Below are 13,077 nucleotides of genomic sequence, written 5' to 3'. Positions count from 1 at the left end.
AATTTGTTTTTTTTTCATGGCTCGACATTATAAAATTCTGTGAAGCTCCTGAGGGTTCAAGGTGTTTACCACACATCTAGATAAATTCCTTGAAGAGTCTAGTTTCCAAAACGGGGTAATTTGTGGGAGGTTTCCACTGTTTAGACACATCAGGGGCTCTACAAATGCATACAAATGCTATCAATTCCAGCTAATGTCACATTCAAAAACTCAAACGGTTCTCCTTCCCTTTGGAACCCTGGCGTGCACCCAAACAGTAATTTTCCACTACATATGGGGAATTGGCATACTTAGAAGAAATTGTGCAACAAATTTTATTATGCATTTTCTCCTGTTACCCTTGTGAAAATGAAATAATTGGCACTAAAGTAAGATTTTTGTGGGAAAAAGTTAAATGTTCATTTTTTTCCTCCCACATTCCATTAATTCCTGTAAAGCACCTGAAGGATTAGTAAACTTCTTAAATATGGTTTTGAGCACCTTGAGGGGTGCAGTTTTTAGAATGGTGTCACTTTTCGGTATTTTCTGTCATATAGACCCCTCAAAGTCACTTCAAATCTAATGTGGTCCCTAAAAACAATGGATTTGTAAATTTCAGGAGAAAATGAGAAATTGCTCATCAACTTTTAACCCTTCTAACTTCGTAACAAATAATATTGTTTCAAAAATTGTGCTGGTGTAAAGTAGACATATGGAAAATGTTACTTATGAACTATTTTGTGTGACAAAACTCTCTGGTTTAAGGGTAGAGATTACAAGTTTCAAAATTGTGAAATTTTCAAAAGTTTTGCCAAATTTCTGATATTTTCAGAAATAAACACAAGCTATATTGAACAAATTTTAGTACTATCATGAAATACAATATGTCAGGAAAAAACAGACTCAGAATCACTGGGATACGTTGAAGCGTTCCGAAGTTATGACCTCATAAAGTGACACTGGTCAGAAATGGATAAATTGGCCGGTCACAAAAGCAAAAACAGGCTCTGGCGTGAAAGGGTTAAACTACTTCTGGTCTCCCTTTCTCCCTTTGGTCCATCCTTTGGTCTCCCTTGCATGTTATTTACTTAAACAGGTTATATGCTCATTTTGTTTATATTTTACAATTTGTCTCATACAAGGCCACAGTGTGAACATGATCTTATATGTTAAATGTTTACCAACAGTTTTATATACTTTATACAAACAGGGGTGAGCCTCCCTTTTCAGAATTAGGCATCTATATAGCTTCCCATGGCCAGGTGTCTCACCAGTTGGAGCCTGGTCCTGCTAAGCCCTGTCTAAATTGAAGTCGTCTGACACAAGGTGAGGTTTTAATACTAGAGGATTGGGCCGTCTCAATTGGGATATAAATTGTCACGGTGGGATGGCTTTTACACTTTTTTGATCAAAAACAAAAACAGTACTCTATGCTATTTGTATGTACTATTACCATTTACTTACAGAGGCATATATGCTCATTTTGTTTCTATGTTTAAAATCCTGGTAAGAGTGCAATAGATATAGTATACCTTTTTGCAAAATAAACTATTTATACAAATGTTTAATGTTTAAATGTGTATTACCTATTTTTTTATTTTTAATTTATTACATTTCTTGGAGAACCCCTTTAATCCTGTTACAGACTGGCTACCAAAAGTCTCCTTCCTTTGTAAGTATTTATTTTACTGTAAAGTGTTGTGGAATTAATGGCGCTCTATAAGCAAATAAAATAAATATGAGCCACATAAATACTGACTTACATCACAACCTAAGCATTGAATATGTCTTTGGAAAGTGAGAGAAAACCGGAGCTTCCGGAGGAAACCCAAGGAAACGCAGGGAGAACATACAAACTCCTTGCAGATGTTGTCCTTGGTGAGATTTGAACCCAGGACCCCAGCACTGCAAGGCTGCATTGCTAACCACGGAGCCACCGTGCCCACACACACTCCCACTCTGCTTCTTGTTTCAGACTCTCATTGCACACAAGCTAACAAACCTGTTTTTGCTCACAACTCTCCTCCCCACTTCAGAGCTGACTACTTACTAACCCTTACCTGTACATGTTATTATAATGTATTTTCTATTGTCAAACTGTCACATTTCTACAATAAAACATCACAATACTTAACCTTAATCAATTAATATCAAGCAATAGCAGAGTATGATATAACAAATCAAACATTAGGTCATATCAGCAATTACAACTACACAGTATTTTATATTACTGTGTGTGACCTACATAAAAGTTTCATAACCCCATAGTTAACAAAAACCTGTTTTAAACTAATAAATAAAAACTAATAACAGGGTTGTGCCTGGGTACATGGTATGTGTGGGTTGGTGGTATTCATCATCACCACAAACTGCAACAATTAAAAATGCTTTCTTAAAAATGGTGATACATTGTATTTTGAAATAGGCCTGCTCTGCGTGACATTGAAGGGAGTGGCCGCCACCCAAAAGCAGCTGTTCTTGGGCTGGGCTACCTGACGATGTCCACTACGGGGGCAATCCCTTTTTATATACTTTATTTCCACATGTAAAATAAAAATACCCTACGCTCACCTCCCGAACTGGTGCCATTCCAAAGATGTCAGTATCAGGTGTCCCAAGGCACGAATGACATTGTTATGCTAAGCGAGCCCTGCAGCTATTCAGTGCTCTCACTTCTTTGGGATGAACCTGAGACATCCAGTGGAGGTGTGGGTATTACAGCCCATGAGGGGCCACTGACTGGCTGCAGGGCTTTAATAGCATAACAATATCTTGTGAGTCTCAAGAGACCAAGTACCGACATTGCTTTATTGGTGCCGGTGTGGGGGTGAGTACGGTGTTTTGTTTTTTTTCACAAGTGGGAATATAGAATTTTAGAAGAGGATGTCCAAGTAGTGGACAACTCCTTTAAGACCTATTTAGATGGGCCAATTTCGGTACATTAACTAGCCTTATGGACAATACATAAGTCAATTGGTGCTTGTTTGCTGGTCTTTCTACATGAGCCAACAAAAACCACCTATGGAAACTGATTGGTAATATGTCGATAATGGCAATTTTTATGAAGGCATAAATGACCTGATCAGCCAACAAAAGTTTGTATGTATCACTTTGTGAGTTGGGGCACCAAACTGCATCTTTGCCATGAAAAAAAATGCCAGACCTCTTTCGGAGAGACAGTCTTTTTCCTTATACAATGAATACTATTTTTGGGGAATTGGTAGTATATTCTACTTAATTTAATGCAAGAACAAGAATGATAAGTTTAATCTAATCTTCCCTGGCATTCTGCCTGGGCCGTCTGAGCATTGTATTATCACAAAGGATGGACAGAGTTGTAGACATTATTTGTGGTTGAGCTTCATGCATTAAGACATGGTTATAAATCAGCAGATGAACTGCACATTATTTTAACAGTCTCATTGTATCAGTAAAGTGGCTTCTCTAAAAGGGTCATTGCAAGTTGGAAAAAGAGCAAAAAGTCAGAGTGTGGTTTATAGCCGATTCTGCTCATAGACTTGTTATATTTATAGATGTGAGCTTTCTGCTATTCTCCCGGGCTCATTTTTCTGCCTGGCAATGACCCAAAGATCTGGATCAGTTTTAATCATAGTATATAAGCCAAGCATATAATCTATAAGAGTTGCCATAAGAATGTACAATTAATTTCAGAATGTGATGCCATGTGTACAGCTGCAAATCAGTTTCTTATACGAAAGAGGCTAAGGAAAAATCTAATGTAACGTGTCATCAAGGTTCAAATATTGTACGTGAAAAATAGTATCACAAATTCATTTTCACCTCCCCGCTATGTGCGTTATCATCGTCTGAAGACAGGGACTATGTATGTGCTATAAGACGGATAGTGGCTGCTGGAAATTTGTATTTATGGATGTGTGAACTCAGTTATGATATTTGCACACCTGAGGCACACTGTATAAATCATGGTAGTGGTGATCTTATTTGCTCCTTATATAGGACATCTGGCAGATGAGCACAGGATATAGACAAGAACATAAATTGTCATCTTCCATCCTCGTGATTCTATTCAACGAAATCTAGTTACTGCTTACTTGTAAGGCTGGGTTCATACAACCTGTGTGTTTTTCCATAAATTGCACTAGTTTTGGGTAAAGTATATACTGTAACAATCATGAGCCTAACCTGTCCTTTCTTAAGAGTAACGACAACTCTCAAGTGTGCGCCTATCCCGCACCTGGAATCTGTGTACAAAGCATGAAAGCTTTCTGGCAACTATTATAGCTACAATTACAAGTCCCACTTGGGTTGAGATTGTAGTCGTAAATTACTCCATAAACTGCAATTATTCAATCAATTGCAAATTGTATTAATACAATTAATACTCAAATTACTTTTGACCTTGGCTAACTTTACACCACTGTACCATTATTTATTCTAAAGTGGTCCAAAATCATCTGCTGAACATATCTTTATCGTGGTCAGAGCATTTTCAAGATAAAGATCTTCAAATACCTTGCATAGAGATAGCTTTAAAATGGTAGTTCAGGACTTTAACATTGGTGGCCTATCCTTAGGATAGGTCACTAAAGTCTGACTGGTGGGGGTGCGACTCCTGGCTTGCTCACCGATCAGCTGTTCCTGATGTCGCCAGTGGCCAGTACTGCTCAGTTACTGAGGTGCACAGCTCCATCAACTGTATAGTGGCCATGGCTGGGTACTGCAGATCCGCCCACTATTTAAGTCAATAGGGTGTGGCTGCAGCCATTATTCCATCAACGGGCCTGCGCTGTTCCCGTAGCCGGCGGTGGTCAGAACTGCTTAGTTGTGAAGCTCCACGGCACAGCTGTCGACTACGTAATGGCCCCAGCTCGGTACTGCATATCCACCCCCTATTGAACTGTATACCCGACAAAGCTATGCTGTAACCTACCCCACCTCTCCCCTCACAAAATGGGATATGTCTGGGTTTTTTTATGGAATTACCGATAAACCTCATTCAAATTAAACTGTTTTAGAAAAAATGGACAACACATTAACACCATCCATGTGTGATTGGCGTGCTGTTCATTTTTTACTGTTTAGTAAATAGGAGCTAATACATTTTTTTGGGCATTAAATACAAATGGATGTCACCATTATAGTAAGAATGGACGTAGATAAAAAATATTTTAAAATATCCAGCATTAAAAATGGTACATTTCTTTCTTTTATGCAAAAAAACAGTTGTCTGAATGAAGTCTTAAAAGGAAGCCATCATCAGAAAATAACCTGTTGTTTTAATCAAGTTATTATACTACACATATTTTTCAAAAAATGTGTACTTTTTGTATCATTTTACAGTCTTTATTAAAAAAAAAAAAAAAATTAGTAATCTTGTAATGTTCATACTGGATACTGTGGCATTTGTTGACTTATACTTCCTGCCCTTTCAGGAAGAGTTTACAGGAGTTTTCCTATCAGCAGAGGCAGGATTACAATGGCATCTCTATACACTGCTGATCAAACAGGATCCACCATTCACAATACGTAATGTCGTTACTGACCCTGATCCCTCTCCTTTCACAATGACATTAACACAGGCTTGTCAGACACTTCAATGCAAAACATAGGATTTGGATCTCACCATTGTGGCTATGTGCATGTGTTGTTTCCTGAAACAAAAGGAAGTTAATGACTAAAAAAAACCTCAGTGACCAGAGTAAAAAAAAAACTAAAACATTGTTAGTTTTTTTTCATAATACATTCAACACAAAAACCTGATTTAATTAATAGGTTATTTTCTAATGACAGCTTCCCTTAAAAGTGATTATATACATCAACAATACATTCACCAAGCATTTCTGTAGTTGTAATTTTTGAACAGTCGTTAATCACATATAAACTAAACAACAATAACGAACCAAGTTCTTGTTAATGAAACTTACCCAAGTTCTAGCTGACGACATATGACTGACGCATCATTATCATCCCACTGGCTGCTGCAGATTGTTCCCCAGGCACCATTCACATAGACTTCTACTATACTTCCCTCTGACTCACTTTTCTGGCTCCCCCGCAGACGCACTGACCCTGTTAATTGTTGAAAATGCATTTAGATGATGTACTAGAGCTTCACAAATGGCATCCTGCTGTGTTTAAAGATGCATTTATTCCCCAGGCATTGACACTTTGCTTAAGGGCAAATAGTTTTTGTACCGCAATTACCTTAAAGGGGTAAGCTATAAATTGTAAGGTCATGAAAAGTATTTGTGAACAATCTTAGCTGTACAGGTACTGAGATACTCTGGAGTGATTGATAATACCTGTACCCATCATCTCAGTAGTATCTCTGAGAATCCATGTAATTATTAGTGATACATTATACTGTTTTTAGACTGGTAAGGTAATATGAAGAAGCTTTCTGAGATAGCAATAAAAATAAACTAAGCTCAAAGTTTCACAAGAATTTGTGCATAATAAATTTTATCCTGAATACCTGATGTAATTTTCCTGCTATATAAATATAATAGTTGTTTATCATTGACTTGCACATTTCAGATCAATAAGTTATCCAAAAATGTCCTCGGAAATCTGGCAAGACTTCATTTAGATATCTTTAAAATGTATTAGGAAATTAACAGATTTCTAAAACGGGCATCAAAAGACATGAAATGAAAGCTTATTGATTAGCACTTCTTTTATATCAAGCTATTGTAGAAAGCATAAGTCCCTTTTATAGCAATACATCAATAAGGATTGCATTCAGGTTGCAGGTTAATGCCTCTTTTTTGTTGATTTGTAAAGAATATTATAATCATAAACCATCCTTTGACATAATGTCTTAAAACCTTGAAAAGGAACAGAATGGCATTCTATTATCGTACAAATGGCTACCACAATAGAATAATCTGTTTGTTTTATATGCAATCTATCAAGTCCAGTCTGTCAACTAAGCAAATTCTCTCATAATTATCATAACATTATAAATAATATGTTTTGGAGTTGCAACTTATTAGTGTTTTGTGCACTTAAATTAAAACCTAACGTCATTCAGTATTATCCCATCAATACATCAGTCCCCCTCCATTCATCCACCTATTGCCAATATCATAAAATAAATAATAGTATACATAATTTTGGGTAGGATTTCCATAAGAGGCCCGAAATCTGATGAATATAGCCCTCAGGTTGACAAACCCCTGCACAGGCTTATAGGGGTTGTAAAGGCCTTAGGCTACAAGTCTACAGTCACTCTATGTGACTGCAGACTTGTGGGTCCTCACATCATGCACACTACATGCTGTGAAGATTCTCCTGTGCCGGGACTGGGCGGTCATGTGACTGCAAGAATGTAATTTGCATGCTTCTGGCCACATTCTGTCTAGACTGTGTCCGGCATCGTTGAATACACTTGCCCATCTAGTTGACTCGTGATCGCATTTATGCAAATACTTACTTGGGCTCACGCACCCCCTGCTCTCTGCTCTCAGTGCCAGCACTGTTGAATCCACATAGCATGTAGTTCACTTGATATGAGGACCCAGAAGTCTACAGTCATTTAGCATGACTGCAGACTTGTAGACTAATGCCGCATTAAGCAAACTTTAACTAAGTCTTTTGTGAAAAAGCCTAGGAAGACCAAAATAGTACAATGAAACTCCAATAAATATAAAAAACATATGTTTATTTGAAAATAGGTATAAAATATTCAGACTCATAAATAATTAAATGGCATGGTTTCCTCAATCAGAACAAATCACAGTGGAGTCAGGTCTGGTCTTGTCCACTGGACATTCAATTATTTATAAATTACACCTATGTATACATAGAAAAAAAATTCTCTGTTGGCTCTATTATACAGCTCTGGCAAAAATTAAGAGACCACTGCACAGTTTTATGAAAATCAGCTTCTTTACATGTTTGACAGCAATTCCATTCCAGCGTCAGTTGAATTCCAAACAGAGTACACCTCATTCTACTTAATGTGCTTCTGATTAGGTGATCACCTGAACCAAATCTTATTTAATGAAGGAAAGTATAAAAAACCCTGGTGTGGTGTTCACAATCCTCTTGCAATAGGACAAGCTGGATGGCAAAACAAGTGCTAGTAATATCCCAAAAGTAATATGAATGAAAAGACTTTTAACCATGCCAAAGGAGTTGAAAAGAAAAGTCTTGAGTGAGGAAAAGAAGGGCTTTACTAGCAGAGGGACACAGTGAGCGCCATGTTTCCTCCATCCTAAAAATTTCTAAGACGGCAGTCCATCACAACAAGGTCAAGCAGCAGACATTGGGGACAACAACGCCGCAGACTGGCAGAGGGCAAAAACGACTCTCCACTGACCGGGATGACCGTCATCTTATTCGAATGTCACTCTGCAACCGCAGGATGACATCAAGTGACCTACAAAAGGAATGGAAAATGGCAGCTGGGGTGAAGTGCATGGCAAGAACAGTTCGTAACAGGCTCCTAGAGGCAGGGCTCAAGTCATGTAAAGCTAGAAAAAAAGTATTTCATCAATGAGAAGCAAAAGGAGAGCCAGGCTGAAGTTTGCCAAAGACCATAAGGATTGCACCATAGAGGACTGGAGTAAGGTAATCTTCTCTGATGAGTCTAATTTTCAGCTTTGCCCAACACCTGGTCATCTAATGGTTAGACGGAGACCTGGAGAGGCGTACAAACCACAGTGTTTTGCACCCACTGTGAAATTTGGTGGAGGATTGGTGATGATCTGGGGATGCTTCAGCAAGGCTGGAATTGGGCAGGTAAATTTTTGCGAAGGAAGTATGAAACAAGCCACATACAAGGTTATCCTGGAAAAAAAGTTGATTCCTTCTGCTCAGGCAATGTTCCCCAACTCTGAGGACTGATTTATCCAGCATGACAATGCGCCATGCCACACAGCTAGGTCAATCAAGGTGTGGATGGCCAGTTCAAATCCCTGTCATGGCCAGCTCAATCTCCAGACCTGAACTACATTGAAAACCTCTGGAATGCAATCAAGAAGAAGATGGATAGTCACAAGCCATCAAACAAAAAAGAACTGCTTACATTTTTGTACCAGGAGTGGCATAAGGCCACCCAAAAGCAGTGTGAAAGACTGGTGGAAAGCATGCCAAGACGCATGAAAGCTGTGATTAAAAATCATAGTTATTCCACCAAATATTGATTTCTGAACACTTCCTGAATTAAAACATTATTATTTTGTTTCTAAATGATTATGATCTCTTTTTGCATTATATGAGGTCTGCAAGCAATGCATTTTTTTGTTATTTTGACCATTTCTCATTTTCAGAAAATAAATACAAAATGTGTTGCTTGGAACTTCGGAGACATGTTGTCAGTAGTTTATAGAATAAAAGAACTATTTACATTTTACTCAAAAATCTAGCTATATAGAGAAAAATCACACAAACTGAACATTTTGCAGTGGTCTCTTAATTTCTGCCAGAGCTATATATATATATATATATATATATATATATATTGTGAGACAGTGACTCGTGTCACAGGTAGGGGTCGCTGTGTGTTCTCCCCAGGTTGTGCATGGAGACGGATGAAGTCCGTAGGTGTGCATGGCAGTCACAGATTTCCCGTCCGGGCTTTCCATGTGGCTGAAAGCCGCAGATTTGTTTGTTAAAAACCCTGCAGTAAAGGGTATGTGTGTGTCAGGTGTCAGGTGCACCGTCAGTGTCAGTCTGGTGTGTGCTGTTGTGCAGAGCAGAGGCCTGCAGAGCGCTGGCTGTGTGTGTGAAGCAGTACAGGCTAGCGGAGCCAGCAGTTATGGCAGCTGAATAGCCTGGCACCCGCAGCGTATACAGCGATGCAAGTCGTCCATGGTAACTGGTCTCGGATGTGGACAGTCCTGTGCCCGGAGGTGAACCGAAGGTGGATGTCCTGTGCCCAAAAGAGGACTGACATGTGTAACAATTGCAAACAGGTGGATATAGTGCCCGGCTGCTATCCAGAGGATATCCTGGGCTGTGCAAGGCTGTGTGAGTAAAGAGTCTGTGATACAGCGATGCAGGACACCCACGGGAACTAGTCAGAAGAGGACTGGTGTGTAGTGTTTGCAACATTTGAAGCTGTGTTTGGAGACTGTAATATAATATGGCGTGCGGCAGCCCCATGGATACTAGACAAGGAGATGTCTGCCGTGTTTAGGGACTGCAATCTAAAAGCCATATGATGTGTAGTGCACCTTTATGTGTGAAGTAACACATTAAAGAGACATTTGCCTTTGAACTTTGTGGGTCACTGCCTCTTCACTGCGTACAGTGCTACCGCAGCATTACTATATATATATATATATATATATATATACAGGTCCTTCTCAAAAAATTAGCATATAGTGTTACATTTCATTATTTACCATAATGTAATGATTACAATTAAACTTTCATATATTATAGATTCATTATCCACCAACTGAAATTTGTCAGGTCTTTTATTGTTTTAATACTGATGATTTTGGCATACAACTCCTGATAACCCAAAAAACCTGTCTCAATAAATTAGCATATTTCACCCGGCCAATCAAATGAAAGTGTTTTTTAATAACAAACAAAAAAACCATCAAATAATAATGTTCAGTTATGCACTCAATACTTGGTCGGGAATCCTTTGGCAGAAATGACTGCTTCAATGCGGCGTGGCATGGAGGCAATCAGCCTGTGACACTGCTGAGATGTTATGGAGGCCCAGGATGCTTCAATAGCGGCCTTAAGCTCATCCAGAGTGTTGGGTCTTGCGTCTCTCAACTTTGTCTTCACAATATCCCACAGATTCTCTATGGGGTTCAGGTCAGGAGAGTTGGCAGGCCAATTGAGCACAGTAATACCATGGTCAGTAAACCATTTACCAGTGGTTTTGGCACTGTGAGCAGGTGCCAGGTCATGCTGAAAAATGAAATCTTCATCTCCATAAAGCATTTCAGCCGATGGAAGCATGAAGTGCTCCAAAATCTCCTGATAGCTAGCTGCATTGACCCTGCCCTTGATGAAACACAGTGGACCAACACCAGCAGCTGACATGGCACCCCACACCATCACTGACTGTGGGTACTTGACACTGGACTTCAGGCATTTTGGCATTTCCTTCTCCCCAGTCTTCCTCCAGACTCTGGCACCTTGATTTCCGAATGACATGCAAAATTTGCTTTCATCAGAAAAAAGTACTTGGGACCACATAGCAACAGTCCAGTGCTGCTTCTCTGTAGCCCAGGTCAGGCGCTTCTGCCGCTGTTTATGGTTCAAAAGTGGCTTTACCTGGGGAATGCGGCACCTGTAGCCCATTTCCTGCACACGCCTGTGCACGGTGGCTCTGGATGTTTCCACACCAGACTCAGTCCACTGCTTCCTCAGGTTCCCCAAGGTCTGGAATCGGTCCTTCTCCACAATCTTCCTCAGGGTCCGGTCACCTCTTCTCGTTGTACAGCGTTTTCTGCCACATTGTTTCCTTCCAACAGACTTACCATTGAGGTGCCTTGATACAGCACTCTGGGAACAGCCTATTTGTTGAGAAATTTCTTTCTGGGTCTTACCCTCTTGCTTGAGGGTGTCAATGATGGCCTTCTTGACATCTGTCAGGTCGCTAGTCTTACCCATGATGGGGGTTTTGAGTAATGAACCAGGCAGGGAGTTTTTAAAAGCCTCAGGTATCTTTTGCATGTGTTTAGAGTTAATTAGTTGATTCAGAAGATTAGGGTAATAGGTCATTTAGAGAACCTTTTCTTGATATGCTAATTTATTGAGACACGTTTTTTGGGTTATCAGGAGTTGTATGCCAAAATCATCAGTATTAAAACAATAAAAGACCTGACAAATTTCAGTTGGTGGATAATGAATCTATAATATATGAAAGTTTAATTGTAATCATTACATTATGGTAAATAATGAAATTTAACACTATATGCTAATTTTTTGAGAAGGACCTGTATATATATATATACACACACACACATATATATATATATATATATATATATATATATATATATATACATATATATATATATATATATATATATATATATATATATATATATATATATATATATATATATATATATATATATATATTGGAGTTTCATTGCACCCTTTCACCCTTTTGGTCTCCCTGCTACTTTTTACCAGGAAATTTAATTCTTTATGATTCTGTGCATTTACATTACTCAGTTTAGTGGATCTATATAAAGATTGTTGTTGAATTAACCCCATTAAGCAGTATTAGTTAGAATCTGTAGGGGGTGTCTTGGTCGAGTGAGAGATGTACCAAGCAAGGTGCTAGACCAGAGTGCAGTTGATCTGATACCTGGAAAACTTAGTCACCAGGAATGGCAACTTGTCTCATTGCAAATAAGGAAAGTGTCTAGAAGATTGCTGAACTGTAGTGGTAGACCAGAGATTGTAAGTGATGATGACATGGTCTGTGAGGAGTGTTATGATCTGGTGGCCTAGGAGCAGCATGGACGAGCTCTGGAGTAGGTGGCCTCTATACTGACCGCAGACCCTGAACTTAACACCGCAACTATAAGTAGCCGTGGGATGTTCCTGTCACTCCCTCGACACCTCGTCACAGCCGGAGGACTGTAATTTAGGGGTAATTACCCCTAAAGAAAGAAACAGGAAAACTATCTTGCCTCAGAGAAAATCCCCAAAGGAAAGACAGCCCCCCACAAATATTGACTGTGAGAGGAGAGGGAAATTACAAACGCAGACTGAAAACAGAATTTAGCAAAGGAGGCCACGCTACCTAGAAAGAAAAGACAGGACAGAGTACTGTGCGGTCAGTATTAAAATACTACAAAAATCCACCACAGAGAATACAAAAATCTCAACACCTAACTAAAGGCATGGAGGGTAACTCTGCGACTCCAGAGCTTCCAGCTTGGCTGAATAAATCCTTACACAGACAAAGCTGGACAAGAAAAAACATAGCAATTCACTGAACTATAAAGTCCACCGCATGTGGACTGCAAAAACAAAGCCAGGACTTATCTTTGATGATTTGGACAATCCAGCAGGAGAAACCAAGCAGAGATGTGAATCCTCCAGAAAAACAATGGACAACTGGCACTCACTAAAGGGTGAAGCCAGACTAAATAGCCCCATCCAAAGTGGAAGCACCTGATGACT

General features: G+C 39.2%; 1 protein-coding gene across 1 annotated transcript in view; it reads right to left on the bottom strand.

Annotated features, from left to right (window-relative positions):
• PRSS12 (serine protease 12) overlaps positions 1-13,077 on the bottom strand; it is a 286,964-nt gene that overhangs the window by 215,684 nt on the left and 58,203 nt on the right. Inside the window, exon 2 of the mRNA XM_077278603.1 lies at positions 5,886-6,030. Coding sequence (XP_077134718.1) covers positions 5,886-6,030 — 145 coding nt within the window. The remainder of the gene's footprint in view (positions 1-5,885; positions 6,031-13,077) is intronic.

This window comes from Ranitomeya variabilis, chromosome 1 (assembly GCF_051348905.1).
Source record: "Ranitomeya variabilis isolate aRanVar5 chromosome 1, aRanVar5.hap1, whole genome shotgun sequence".
NCBI classification, from domain to species: domain Eukaryota; kingdom Metazoa; phylum Chordata; class Amphibia; order Anura; family Dendrobatidae; genus Ranitomeya; species Ranitomeya variabilis.
Note: the sequence above shows the minus strand (reverse complement) of the source record. Positions and strands in the feature narration are given on the sequence as shown.